Source organism: Oncorhynchus mykiss, chromosome 13 (assembly GCF_057628025.1).
Source record: "Oncorhynchus mykiss isolate SJ-2025 chromosome 13, ASM5762802v1, whole genome shotgun sequence".
NCBI lineage: Eukaryota > Metazoa > Chordata > Actinopteri > Salmoniformes > Salmonidae > Oncorhynchus > Oncorhynchus mykiss.
Window position 1 is genome coordinate 67442785 of NC_143034.1, and position 15247 is coordinate 67458031.

The 15247-nt window shown below is 43.6% G+C and overlaps 2 protein-coding genes across 5 annotated transcripts in view; one reads left to right on the forward strand and one right to left on the reverse strand.

Annotated features, from left to right (window-relative positions):
• crebbpb (CREB binding lysine acetyltransferase b) overlaps positions 1-15247 on the reverse strand; it is a 96789-nt gene that overhangs the window by 32678 nt on the left and 48864 nt on the right. For all 4 annotated transcript variants that reach the window (XM_090197314.1, XM_090197312.1, XM_090197313.1 and 1 more), the window contains exons 8-12: positions 4831-4968; positions 4408-4525; positions 3024-3252; positions 2692-2754; positions 26-147 (exon numbers count right to left, since the gene is read on the reverse strand). In XM_090197314.1, coding sequence (XP_090053440.1) covers positions 26-147; positions 2692-2754; positions 3024-3252; positions 4408-4525; positions 4831-4968 — 670 coding nt within the window. The remainder of the gene's footprint in view (positions 1-25; positions 148-2691; positions 2755-3023; positions 3253-4407; positions 4526-4830; positions 4969-15247) is intronic.
• The window catches only part of vasnb (vasorin b), a 438263-nt gene continuing 436014 nt past the window's right edge, over positions 12999-15247 (forward strand). Inside the window, exon 1 of the mRNA XM_090197322.1 lies at positions 12999-13087. The gene's annotated coding sequence lies outside the window, so the exon portion shown is untranslated. The remainder of the gene's footprint in view (positions 13088-15247) is intronic.

Genomic DNA, 15247 nt, shown 5'->3' on the forward strand with positions numbered 1-15247 from the left:
CATAGAGGGAGCATGGAGGTCTCACCGCTGGGACAGAGCTCATGTTCATCTGCTGCGAGTGGTTCATGGGCGAGGCGGCGCGGGCCCCCATGGGCGCCTGGGACATCTGCACGTTCTGCATTGCCATGGGGTTGAACTGATTGATTCCTATGTGGGAGAGGAGAAGCACACACAAACATACAGTTCACACACACAGGATTAGTGTTGTCTACAATACACATGAGATGTTGTAATTAATAATCCTATGCTCTGATGAGCAGGTGAAGGAGCCACTGAGTCAGTTAGGCGCTAAATCATAACTTTTCACAAACTTGTACATTTCCTGTTAGTTTTTCCACTATAATTTGTTTTGTCACGGTGGATAAAGTCAAAGGGGCGGGGGGTGCCACCCCAGGATATTTTTTGTAGAATGACTGATGTCATTTACAGTGACATTAAAAATACATTCTACTCCAAAAGTGTTTAGACACCATGATGAGCCCAATAGCATATTGTTAAAAACATACAGTGCCTTGCGAAAGTATTCGGCCCCCTTGAACTTTGCAACCTTTTGCCACATTTCAGGCTTCAAACATAAAGATATAAAACTGTATTTTTTTGTGAAGAATCAACAACAAGTGGGACACAATCGTGAAGTGGAACGACATTTATTGGATATTTCAAACTTTTTTAACAAATCAAAAACTGAAAAATTGGGCGTGCAAAATTATTCAGCCCCTTTACTTTCAGTGCAGCAAACTCTCTCCAGAAGTTCAGTGAGGATCTCTGAATGATCCAATGTTGACCTAAATGACTAATGATGATAAATACAATCCACCTGTGTGTAATCAAGTCTCCGTATAAATGCACCTGCACTGTGATAGTCTCAGAGGTCCGTTAAAAGCGCAGAGAGCATCATGAAGAACAAGGAACACACCAGGCAGGTCCGAGATGCTGTTGTGAAGAAGTTTAAAGCCGGATTTGGATACAAAAAGATTTCCCAAGCTTTAAACATCCCAAGGAGCACTGTGCAAGCGATAATATTGAAATGGAAGGAGTATCAGACCACTGCAAATCTACCAAGACCTGGCCGTCCCTCTAAACTTTCAGCTCATACAAGGAGAAGACTGATCAGAGATGCAGCCAAGAGGCCCATGATCAGTCTGGATGAACTGCAGAGATCTACAGCTGAGGTGGGAGACTCAGTCCATAGGACAACAATCAGTCGTATATTGCACAAATCTGGCCTTTATGGAAGAGTGGCAAGAAGAAAGCCATTTCTTAAAGATATCCATAAAAAGTGTTGTTTAAAGTTTGCCACAAGCCACCTGGGAGACACACCAAACATGTGGAAGAAGGTGCTCTGGTCAGATGAAACCAAAATTGAACTTTTTGGCAACAATGCAAAACGTTATGTTTGGCGTAAAAGCAACACAGTGGTGGCAGCATCATGGTTTGGGCCTGCTTTTCTTCAGCAGGGACAGGGAAGATGGTTAAAATTGATGGGAAGATGGATGGAGCCAAATACAGGACCATTCTGGAAGAAAACCTGATGGAGTCTGCAAAAGACCTGAGACTGAGACAGAGATTTGTCTTCCAACAAGACAATGATCCAAAACATAAAGCAAAATCTACAATGAAATGGTTCAAAAATAAACATATCCAGGTGTTAGAATGGCCAAGTCAAAGTCCAGACCTGAATCCAATCGAGAATCTGTGGAAAGAACTGAAAACTGCTGTTCACAAATGCTCTCCATCCAACCTCACTGAGCTCGAGCTGTTTTGCAAGAAGGAATGGGAAAAAATGTCAGTCTCTCGATGTGCAAAACTGATAGAGACATACCCCAAGCGACTTACAGCTGTAATCGCAGCAAAAGGTGGCGCTACAAAGTATTAACTTAAGGGGGCTGAATAATTTTGCACGCCCAATTTTTCAGTTTTTGATTTGTTAAAAAAGTTTGAAATATCCAATAAATGTCGTTCCACTTCATGATTGTGTCCCACTTGTTGTTGATTCTTCACAAAAAAATACAGTTTTATATCTTTATGTTTGAAGCCTGAAATGTGGCAAAAGGTCGCAAAGTTCAAGGGGGCCGAATACTTTCGCAAGGCACTGTATACATGGCACCATTCCATATTATCAGGCAGGTGTTTTATTAGCAATAAGCAGGGTTTTTTTCTGGATCAGAAAGTGGTTCATTTTTCCCCCATGGAGCCAAGAGAAAGATGTACAATTGTAAAGCTTTTTTTTTCAGCAAATCTACACATTTTGTCATGGAGCTGACAAAAAAATGTTGCAGTGTGAAAGCTCATTTCTGGCAATTCTATTAATTTATCCATGGCCAATTCTGTGTTCTTATGCAAAAATCTGGGCCCCTGGGCATATGCCCGCATGCCCGGTCAGTAATTCAGCCATTCCAAACGTACTCCAAAATTCATTGTTTATTTTATTGGTTTCATTCTTTTAGCTTCTTAAATGATTACAGGGGAAACGCTGGCTCTAATTATATAAATAAACATTTACAGAGAAACAGTTCCTGAAAAAAACATTTACACTATTTGCGTATTGGGAGTATTTACCCTTTACTATGTTAGTGATTATAGTATATAATCAACTGGCCACCAGGGGGGTTGACAGTCACTGAGCAGTTGACTGTCTGAATGAAAGGAGGATGAGAAACAAGTGTTGAAGTGTAGGAGAAGGACTGGTACCTTGAGACACCTGCATGCGGGGCATGATCTGATTTGGCACGTTGGGCATAGGCACAGATCCATCTGAAAGAGAGGAGGATGAGGTGGTCAACATGTCATATACCAAAGCTTCCAAATTAGCTAACTATAGCCTCAAACACAGACTTTAACCAAACATATCATTATCCTGTTATAGGCCCAAATGCTAGTCAAATTTCCACCGTCAATGCATGACTGATAAAAAGAAGGTTTGGCCCCACACATGGTAATAGGATGATAATAAACATAAGTGATTATGTTGCTCCCTCCTTCAATAGAGGGGTCTCCAGAGATCCAGGGAGGAGGGTACTCACTGGCTGGCCGTGGGGACTGGCCAGGACCCATGGAGTTCGGCTGAGGGGGCATGCCAGGCTGCTGCTGGGCCCCTGGGCCCCCCACTGCCATGGGGCCAGGCTGCTGCTGGGCCCCTGGGCCCCCCACTGCCATGGGGCCCGGCTGCTTCTGGAGCCGCGAGCGCCTCTTCTCCTCCAACTCCTTCTGGATCTTATAGATCTTCTCCGCCAGGAAGTGGTAATACTCGTCCTGCAGAAATTGACAACACGAGATTAGAAATAACTTATACAGAACAAAAATATAAACGCAACATGTAAAGTGTTGGTCCCATGTTTCATGAGCTGAAATAAAAGATCCCAGAAATCTTTCACACACACAAAAAGCTTATTTTCCTCAAATTTTGCAAACAAATGGGTTTAGATCCATGTTGGTGAGCATTGCTCCATTGCCAAGATAATCAATCCACATGACAGGTGTGGCATATCAAGAATCTGGTTAAACAACATGATCATTACACAGGTGCACCTTGTGCCGGGGACAAAAAAAGGTAACTAAAATATGCAGTTGTGTCACACAACACAATGCCACAGACCTCTCAGATTTTGAGGGAGGGTACAATTGGCATGCTGACTGCAGGAATGTCCACCAGAGCTGTTGCCAGAGAATTAAAAATGAATTTCTCTACCATAAGCCACCTCTGTCGTTTTAGAGAATTTGACAGTACGTACAACCGCCCTCACAACTGGAGACCACGTGTAACCACGCCAGCCCAGGACCTCCACATCCGGCTTCGTCACCTACGGGATCGTCTGAGACCAGCCACCCGGACAGCTGATGAAACTGAGGAGTATTTCTGTCTGTAATAAATCCCTTTTTTGGGGAAAAACTCAATCTGATTGACTGGGCCTAGTTCCCCAATAGGTGGGATAATGGGTGGGCCTATGCCCTATGCCTAAGCCAGGCCCACCCATGTCTGCTCCCCTGCCCAGTCACTTGAAATCCATAGATGAGGGCCTAATTTATTTATTTCAATTGACTGATTTCCTGGTTTGAACTAACTCAGTAAAATAGCTGAAATTGTTGCATGTTGCGTTTATATTTTTGTTCAGTATATATTTTGTTAACTTTATTGAATGTTATATCAGCTACTTAAAGTGCACACTAAGGGAGAAGGTTGGAGATTGGGATGTAGTCTATGTTGGCGTTTCAAGCAGTAGTGAGTTCATCACAGGAGGTTGGTGGCAGCTTAATTGGTTGGAGGGCGGGTTCTTGGTAAGGGCTGGAGCGGAATGGTATCAAATACATCAAACACATAGCTTCAATGTGTTTGATGCCATTCCATTCGATCGGTTCCAGCCATTATGAGCCGTCCTCCCCTCAGCAGCCTCCACTGGAGTTCATTACCCTGCTGTTGGCAGACTGGTACATGTCCCCTTCCACCTTCCTTGCGTACGCCACCAGGTTCTCCATCCGCCGATCCTTCAGTGCTGCGGGGTCTGGGGTGGGGAATATGGCTTGTACTCTGGAGGAGGACAGGGAGAAGGAAGGGATGGTGGAGGGAAAGAGGGACAGCACAAAGGGAGAATTAAACAGTGAGTTGGAGTAGCGGCAACCTCAATCAGAAAACTGCTTTTCCTTTCAGAACACTGATCTGAACGGGAAAGGTAAGTGAACACAGTGGGCCAGTCCCAAACCAACTCCTATACCTTTAGCCCTATGGTGGCAAAACCATGAGGGTTGTCCACCTATTAAACCCCAGTAGATTCATGGTCATTGAGGAGAAAAAACAATGAAGGAAGAGAATGCAAGCATCTTGGTGGTACTTACAGTTTGTGCACCAGGTGGGTGCGTAGGTCCTGAGTGACGTGCTCGTGCCACGTCTTCCTCACCCCCGAGGCAGAGAGAGGGTTGGCGCCCGGCAGGTTGCCCATGCCCCCCATGCCCAACCCGTCTGGCATCAACTGACTGGAGGACGGAGAGAGGAGAGCAGGACAACTTAGGAAACATGTAATCATAAGAGTAACACCAAGGTAACTATGAGAGAATAACTTGTGTAATGCTGTGTCAGGTAACTGAGTAGAAAGAGTGCCATTGTAGTTATCAGGAATTTAACACCAATTTCAGCCTTTGACCAACCCTTTCATATTTTCAAACAACGCATTCAGGTGAGAAGTGGTGGGGAATTGCTCATAAATATTCATTTTGGGGGTGGGTAAACATAGTTGTACCCGATCAACACTTTCTCACTAAAGTATACTTACCAGAAATCCACTGGCACGCTCTGATAACATTGTGTGCATTGTGAGCAAATATGGCTCAACTCTGTTAACTAAGTGGTAAGGTGGTGACATCTGCACTGTTAACTCAGTGGTAAGGTGGTGACATCTGCACTGTTAACTCAGTGGTAAGGTGGTGACATCTGCACTGTTAACTCAGTGGTAAGGTGGTGACATCTGCACTGTTAACTCAGTGGTAAGGTGGTGACATCTGCACTGTTAACTCAGTGGTAAGGTGGTGACATCTGCTCCGTTAACTCAGTGGTAAGGTGGTGACATCTGCTCTGTTAACTCAGTGGTAAGGTGGTGACATCTGCACTGTTAACTCAGTGGTAAGGTGGTGACATCTGCTCCGTTAACTCAGTGGTAAGGTGGTGACATCTGCACTGTTAACTCAGTGGTAAGGTGGTGACATCTGCACTGTTAACTCAGTGGTAAGGTGGTGACATCTGCTCCGTTAACTCAGTGGTAAGGTGGTGACATCTGCACTGTTAACTCAGTGGTAAGGTGGTGACATCTGCTCCGTTAACTCAGTGGTAAGGTGGTGACATCTGCTCCGTTAACTCAGTGGTAAGGTGGTGACATCTGCACTGTTAACTCAGTGGTAAGGTGGTGACATCTGCACTGTTAACTCAGTGGTAAGGTGGTGACATCTGCACTGTTAACTCAGTGGTAAGGTGGTGACATCTGCACTGTTAACTCAGTGGTAAGGTGGTGAGTTCCTGACATCTATCTGCACTGTTAACTCAGTAGTAAGGTGGTGACATCTATCTGCACTGTTAACTCAGTAGTAAGGTGGTGACATCTATCTACACTGTTAACTCAGTGGTAAGGTGGTGACATCTATCTGCACTGTTAAATCAGTGGTAAGGTGGTGAGTTCCTGACATCTATCTGCACTGTTAACTCAGTAGTAAGGTGGTGACATCTATCTGCACTGTTAACTCAGTGGTAAGGTGGTGACATCTATCTGCACTGTTAACTCAGTGGTAAGGTGGTGAGTTCCTGACATCTACCTGCTCTGTTAACTCAGTAGTAAGGTGGTGACATCTATCTGCACTGTTAACTCAGTGGTAAGGTGGTGAGTTCCTGACATCTACCTGCTCTGTTAACTCAGTGGTAAGGTGGTGAGTTCCTGACATCTACCTGCTCTGTTAACTCAGTAGTAAGGTGGTGACATCTATCTGCACTGTTAACTCAGTGGTAAGGTGGTGAGTTCCTGACATCTACCTGCTCTGTTAACTCAGTGGTAAGGTGGTGAGTTCCTGACATCTACCTGCTCTGTTAACTCAGTAGTAAGGTGGTGACATCTATCTGCAATGTTAACTCAGTGGTAAGGTGGTGAGTTCCTGACATCTATCGGCGCGTGTGGAGTAAGTTCCAATTTCCCATGGGGCGTAAAAAAATATTTGAAATGTGGATTTTTTTTTTTGCAGTATTGTGTTGGGAAAAGTGCAATCATCACATTGAAAATTAAGATATGGGGCTCAATTCAATCAGCACTGCAGTAACTATTTTACCAATGATCAAATTAACTCTCAGGTTGGTCTTGGGTAGTGTATAAAAACCTACAACTACTACCAGGCCAACCAGTCTCACAGGTAGGCTATCACTTCTCAGTACTAGAAGTGTGGGCACGGGATGAACAGTGTAAATAAAGGATTTATAAATATATCTGCCACATGTAGGATTACAACTCAACCATTGAAATATGAGCCAACTGTTTTAGCACACTGTGCCACCAGTCATAGCAAAACGAGTTGACATGACCATTGTCATCCATTTCTTGTTACGATACATGTAGCTATGAATATAAAAGTATAATCCTCATGAACCTCATGTATATTTTTTATTGGTTCATCATGTAGATGTGTATGAAACAGTAAGCAACAACGGTTCATTTGGTCATATGTGGAAATGTGCCTTACTGCCTTTTGAATAGTGGTCTAGTCAAGGAAGAGTCACGCAAAATATATTGATTGGCACACTCCCCTCACCAAGACCATCGGCAAATAAAGCACGCGGTCACCTACTTTTATAGTAAGCCTCGAGGTGGTACCGCCCAGCACATCTACAAGGGAGTGGATTTCATACCCAACTCTTCCCTTTGAGATGACGTAGAGGCACCTTCAAGGTGCCTCTCCATCACGATTTCAAATGGTAGAGTAGAACCGCTATGGGTAAAAAGAGCCAAATCAAAACGTTCTAACTTTTAAAATGAAGACCAGAATGTACATGTTTCACTAGAACTAAGCCAAAAACTGTTTTTATGCAGATTTTTTTCTTCATCATGAAAGCTACTATTTAAATGGAATATACAGTGAGCTCCAAAAGTATTGGGACGGTGACACATTGTTGTTTCGGCTCTGTACTCTGGCACACTTGATTTGAAATTATACAATAACTGAAGTTAGAGTGCAGACTGTCAGCTTTACTTTGAGGGAATTTTCATCCATATCGCTGTTCATCAAAGTATTCAGACCTTCACGTTTTGTGGCTGGGCCACTCAAGGACATTCAGAAACTTGTCCTGAAGCCACTTCTGCATTGTCTTGGCTGTGTGCTTAGGGTCGTTGTCCTGTTGGAAGGCGAATTGTCGCCCCAGTCTGAGGTCCTGAGCAATCTGGAGCAGATTTTCATCAAGAATCTCTTTGCGCTGTTCATATTTCCCTCCATTCTGACTAGTCTCCCAGTCCCTAACGCAGGAAAAACATCCCCACAGCATGATGCTGCCACCACCATGCTTCATTGTAGGGATGGTATTGTCCTTGTTAGCTAGCAAATAGATCCACGTTGGCTCAAGTTGAAATCTAAATATTAACTGGATACTCACTAACACGTGGGCTTGTGTGTGAGAGTCTGCTGATGAGACCTGTGTTAATGTTCTATAGCCTGCTACAAGAAGTTAGTCATTATTAGTGAATGTGTATTATACATGGTTCTTGTTCAATTTGTAACAAAAAAAAGGCATTTTCAGACTTGAAATCCAGATCAGTGATTGCCTGCCCACCCCCCAAAAAAAGCAGGTTCAACTAGTTTTATCAAATAATTAACTTATTAGTGTGTCTTATGGTTGTGGAGGCTTACCTGAATACCTGAATTCATTACATTATTGCAGACTGTTTGAAATGCATAGATATTGTGAATCACCCATAAGCTTGAAAAAAAATTATGATTTTTAGGCCATCAAGCTCTAGCCCGTCTCCGCCGATTGCCCAGTTTGGTCAGGCTTTAGGAAGAGTCTTGGTGGTACCAAACCTCTTCCATTTTATAATGATGGAGGCCACTGTGTTCTTGGGGACCTTCAATGATGTGGAATTTTTTGGTACCCTTCCCCCAGGTGTGTGCCTCAACACAATCCTGTCTAGGTGGGATCAACTGTGGGACCTTATCTTACCTTCTAGCCTCCAAGATGGCATAGCAGTTCAGACGTCTTTTGTCCTCATCTTGTCCCGTATGTATGTATGTATGTATGTATGTATGTATGCATGTATGTATGTATGTATGCATGTATGTATGTATGTATGTATGTATGTATGTATGTATGTATGTATACACACACACACACAACTTTTTTCACATACATTTTAAAAATTTTTTTCCATCAACTCATCTTCAAAACACTCTCCTGCAACCCGCCTCACCAATTTATATTTATAAAAAAGTATTATTTACCTCAAATCTGTGGTCCTCCGGGAAGCTAGCCAGAAACTCCAAGAGGCTAGCATGAAACTAGCCAGGAGCTAGCCAGAAGCTGGCCCAGAAGCTAATCAGAAGCTAGTTCAGAAGCTAGTTAGCTTCTTTACTGGCAAATCGTTAGTATTCAGCTAACCACAGTTTGTGGTAATCAGCTATCCTTTAGCGCAAAAATCTATCGCCGGTTTTGTACGGCGCAGCGCGGCTCGGAGCGGAACATACCGGACCAGTTTCTCTCTCCATGTCCCTAGATTTCGGCCACTGGCTCTGGAAGTTCATGCCTGGATCTCACAGCTGGCTAGCTGCTATCCTTGTGACAATCGGCTTTCGTCGGTTCCGGAGCAAACATCAATTATTCCGGAGCTAGCCAGCTCCGTCAATCACTCCTGAGTTCCATCAATCACTCCTGGGCTGCAGTCACCTATCCGGACCCGTTTTGCTGCCCACACGGAGCCCCACCGGGCCTTCACAACTGGACTGCCGACGTTATCTACCCGAAGGAGTTATCCGGCTGGCTCCTCCGTCGCGACGTTACCTGAACGCCCACCTGCGGCCTGCTAACCGTTAGCTGTCTTATCGGCTGCTATCGGAATAGACAATCGGACAATTTATTTATTTTTATTATTATTATTATAATTATTATGTTTTCTTCTTGGGCCTCTATAACTATATCTATTGTTTTTATTTTTATTGTTATTGTGTGATTTGGATGAATCCCCTCTACCACACGGAACCCCACTAATCTACTGACGGAACGCAAGAGGTGGCTAATAACAGACCTCCATCCTCTGCCAGCTTGCTACCGATGGCCTGGCTAGCTGTCTAAATCGCCGTGACCTCCAACCAACCTCTCCACTCACCGGACCCTTTTGATCACTCGACTAAGCATGCCTCTCCTTAATATCAATATGCCTTGTCCATTGCTGTTCTGGTTAGTGTTTATTGGCTTATTTCACTGTAGAGCCTCTAGTCCTGCTCACTATACCTTATCCAACCTATTAGTTCCACCACCCACAAATGCAATGACATCTCCTGGTTTCAATGATGTTTCTAGAGACAATATCTCTCTCTTCATCACTCAATACCTAGGTTTACCTCCACTGTACTCACATCCTACCATACCTTTGTCTGTACATTATACCTTGATGCTATTTTATCGCCCCCAGAAACCTCCTTTTACTCTCTGTTCCAGACGTTCTAGACGACCAATTCTTATTGCTTTTAGCCGCACCCTTATTCTACTCCTCTGGCGATGTAGAGGTGAATCCAGGCCCTGCAGTGCCTAGCTCCACTCCTATTCCCCAGGTGCTCTCTTTTGACGACTTCTGTAACCGTAATAGCCCTGGTTTCATGCATGTTAATATTAGAAGCCTCCTCCCTAAGTTTGTTCTATTCACTGCTTTAGCACACTCTGCCAACCTGGATGTTCTAGTTGTGTCTGAATCCTGGCTTAGGAAGACCACCAAAAATTCTGGAATTTTAATTCCAAACTACAACATTTTCAGACAGGATAGAACTGCCAAAGGGGGCGGTAATGCAATCTACTGCAAAGATAGCCTGCAGAGTTCTGTCCTACTATCCAGGTCTGTACCCAAACAATTTGAACTTCTACTTTTAAAAATCCACCTCTCTAAAAACAAGTCTCTCACCGTTGCCGCCTGCTATAGACCACCCTCTGCCCCCAGCTGTGCTCTGGACACCATATGTGAACTGATTACCCCCCATCTATCTTCAGAGCTCGTGCTGCTAGGCAACCTAAACTGGAACATGCTTAACACCCCAGCCATCCTACAATCTAAACTTGATGCCCTCAATCTCACACAAATTATCAATGAACCTACCAGGTACCTCCCCAAAGCCTTAAACACGGGCACCCTCATAGATATCATCCTAACCAACTTGCCCTCTAAATACACCTCTGCTGTCTTCAAACAAGATCTCAGCGATCACTGCCTCATTGCCTGCATCCATTTTATTTTTTTAATTTTTTTTTTTACCAAGTCAGTTAAGAACAAATTCTTATTTTCAATGACGGCCTGGGAACAGTGGGTTAACTGCCTGTTCAGGGGCAGAACGACAGATTTGTACCTTGTCAGCTCGGGGGTTTGAACTCGCAACCTTCCAGTTACTAGTCCAACGCTCTAACCACTAGGCTACCCTGCCGCCCCATAATGGGTCAGCGGTCAAACAACCTCCACTCATCACTGTAAAACGCTCCCTGAAACACTTCAGTGAGCAGGCCTTTCTAATCGACCTGGCTGGGGTATCCTGGAAGGATATGGATCTCATCCCGTCAGTAGAGGATGCCTGGATATTTTTTTTAAATGCCTTCCTAACCATCTTAAATAAACATGCCCCATTCAAGAAATTTAGAACCAGGAACAGATATAGCCCTTGGTTCTCCCCAGACCTGACTGCCCTTAACCAACACAAAAACATCCTATGGCGTTCTGCATTAGCATCGAACAGCCCCCGGGATATGCAGCTGTTCAGGGAAGCTAGAAACCATTATACACAGGCAGTTAGAAAAGCCAAGGCTAGCTTTTTCAAGCAGAAATTTGCTTCCTGCAACACTAACTCAAAAAAGTTCTGGGACACTGTAAAGTCCATGGAGAACAAGAACACCTCCTCCCAGCTGCCCACTGCACTGAAGATAGGAAACACTGTCACCACTGATAAATCCACCATAATTGAGAATTTCAATAAGCATTTTTCTACGGCTGGCCATGCTTTCCACCTGGCTACTCCTACCCCGGTCAACAGCACTGCACCCCCAACAGCAACTCGCCCAAGCCTTCCCCATTTCTCCTTCTCCCAAATCCGTTCAGCTGATGTTCTGAAAGAGCTGCAAAATCTGGACCCCTACAAATCAGCCGGGCTAGACAATCTGGACCCTTTCTTTCTAAAATGATCTGCCGAAATTGTTGCCACCCCTATTACTAGCCTGTTCAACCTCTCTTTCGTGTCGTCTGAGATTCCCAAAGATTGGAAAGCAGCTGCGGTCATCCCCCTCTTCAAAGGGGGGGGACACTCTTGACCCAAACTGCTACAGACCTATATCTATCCTACCATGCCTTTCTAAGGTCTTCGAAAGCCAAGTCAACAAACAGATTACCGACCATTTCGAATCTCACCATACCTTCTCTGCTATGCAATCTGGTTTCAGAGCTGGTCATGGGTGCACCTCAGCCACGCTCAAGGTCCTAAACGATATCTTAACCGCCATCGATAAGAAACATTACTGTGCAGCCGTATTCATTGATCTGGCCAAGGCTTTCGACTCTGTCAATCACCACATCCTCATCGGCAGACTCGACAGCCTTGGTTTCTCAAATGATTGCCTCGCCTGGTTCACCAACTACTTCTCTGATAGAGTTCAGTGTGTCAAATCGGAGGATCTGTTGTCCGGACCTCTGGCAGTCTCTATGGGGGTGCCACAGGGTTCAATTCTTGGACCGACTCTCTTCTCTGTATACATCAATGAGGTCGCTCTTGCTGCTGGTGAGTCTCTGATCCACCTCTACGCAGACGACACCATTCTGTATACTTCTGGCCCTTCTTCGGACACTGTTAACAACCCTCCGGGCAAGCTTCAATGCCATACAACTCTCCTTCCGTGGCCTCCAATTGCTCTTAAATACAAGTAAAACTAAATGCATGCTCTTCAACCGATCGCTACCTGCACCTACCCGCCTGTCCAACATCACTACTCTGGACGGCTCTGACTTAGCATACGTGGACAACTACAAATACTTAGGTGTCTGGTTAGACTGTAAACTCTACTTCCAGACCCATATCAAACATCTCCAATCCAAAGTTAAATCTAGAATTGGCTTCCTATTTCGCAACAAAGCATCCTTCACTCATGCTGCCAAACATACCCTTGTAAAACTGACCATCCTACCAATCCTCGACTTTGGCGATGTCATTTACAAAATAGCCTCCAATACCCTACTCAACAAATTGGATGCAGTCTATCACAGTGCAATCCGTTTTGTCACCAAAGCCCCATATACTACCCACCATTGCGACCTGTACGCTCTCGTTGGCTGGCCCTCGCTTCATACTCGTCGCCAAACCCACTGGCTCCATGTCATCTACAAGACCCTGCTAGGTAAAGTCCCCCCTTATCTCAGCTCGCTGGTCACCATAGCATCTCCCACCTGTAGCACACGCTCCAGCAGGTATATCTCTCTAGTCACCCCCAAAACCAATTCTTTCTTTGGCCGCCTCTCCTTCCAGTTCTCTGCTGCCAATGACTGGAACGAACTACAAAAATCTCTGAAACTGGAAACACTTATCTCCCTCACTAGCTTTAAGCACCAACTGTCAGAGCAGCTCACAGATCACTGCACCTGTACATAGCCCACCTATAATTTAGCCCAAACAACTACCTCTTTCCCTACTGTATTTAATTTATTTATTTATTTAGCTCCTTTGCACCCCATTATTTTTATCTCTACTTTGCACAATCTTTCATTGCAAAACTACCATTCCAGTGTTTTACTTGCTATATTGTATTTACTTTGCCACCATGGCCTTTTTTGCCTTTACCTCCCTTCTCACCTCATTTGCTCACATTGTATATAGACTTGTTTATACTGTATTATTGACTGTATGTTTGTTTTACTCCATGTGTAAGTCTATGTCGTATGTGTCGAACTGCTTTGCTTTATCTTGGCCAGGTCGCAATTGTAAATGAGAACTTGTTCTCAACTTGCCTACCTGGTCAAATAAAGGTGAAATAAAATAAATAAATACAAAATCTAGACAGCCTTTCCAAATAAACTCGAATCAAGTTGTAGAAACAACGATGATCAATGGAAACAGGATGCATTCACCTGAGCTCAATTTCGAGTCTCATAGCAAAAAGGTCTGAATACTAAAAGTTTTTTTTTTAATAAAATGTTTTTCACTTTGTCATTATGGGATATTGTGTGTAGATTGATGAGGAAATGTTTTTAATTAATACATTTTAGAATAAGGTTGGAACATAAAATGTGGAAAAAGTGAAGGGGTCTGAATAAAATGAATGGTAAATAATGTAGTGTCATTTTGGAGTCACTTGTGTTTAGAAGCATATTATATTCTTATCTACATTCATGTGGATTATAGCATGATAACGTCCTGAATGACCTGTAAATAATGATTAGTGAGAAAGTTAGACGCACAAATATCAGACCCCCACTAAAATGCTAACCTCCCCTGTTAATGTAATGGTGAGAGGTTAGCATGTCTTGGGGTATGATATAAAATGCAATCCTCCCCTGTTAATGTAATGGTGAGAGGTTAGCATGTCTTGGGGTATGATATAAAATGCAATCCTCCCCTGTTAATGGAATGGTGAGAGGTTAGCATGTCTTGGGGGTATGATATAAAATGCAATCCTCCCCTGTTAATGTAATGGTGAGAGGTTAGCATGTCTTGGGGGTATGACATAAAATGCTAACCTCCCCTGTTATTGTATGGTGAGAGGTTAGCATGTCTTGGGGGTATGATGTAAAATGCTAACCTCCCCTGTTAATGTAATGGTGAGAGGTTAGCATGTCTTGGGGGTATGATGTAAAATGCTAACCTCCCCTGTTATTGTATGGTGAGAGGTTGGCATGTCTTGGGGGTATGACATAAAATGCTAACCTCCCCTGTTATTGTATGGTGAGAGGTTAGCATGTCTTGGGGGTATGATGTAAAATGCTAACCTCCCCTGTTAATGTAATGGTGAGAGGTTAGCATGTCTTGGGGGTATGATATAAAATGCTAACCTCCCCTGTTATTGTATGGTGAGAGGTTAGCATGTCTTGGGGGTATGACGTAAAATGCTAACCTCCCCTGTTATTGTATGGTGAGAGGTTGGCATGTCAAGAAGGCATGATATTTGTGCGACTAACTTTCTCAAATCATTATTCACGATTAATTCAGGACTATCCGTAATCATACTAGCATCCACATTAATGTGTAAGTCTCTAGAAACATATTCTATTCTCATTTACAAAAGTGACTCCAAAGTGACAATACATTACTTACCATTAATTTATATTTGGCATCCGCCAAATTTGTTGTCACAAGCTTAATGCAATCATTTCAAGCTAGGAATATGGAACCAAATAATATACTTTTGACTACCTTAATACACATAAGTGAATTAGTCTTACTATTTTTGGACAATGTACAATAAGTGCAATTTCTAAACGGTTCACCTGATATGGATGAAAATACCTGCAAATTAAAGCTGACAGTCCGCACTTTAACCTCATAGTCATTTGATCATTTCAAT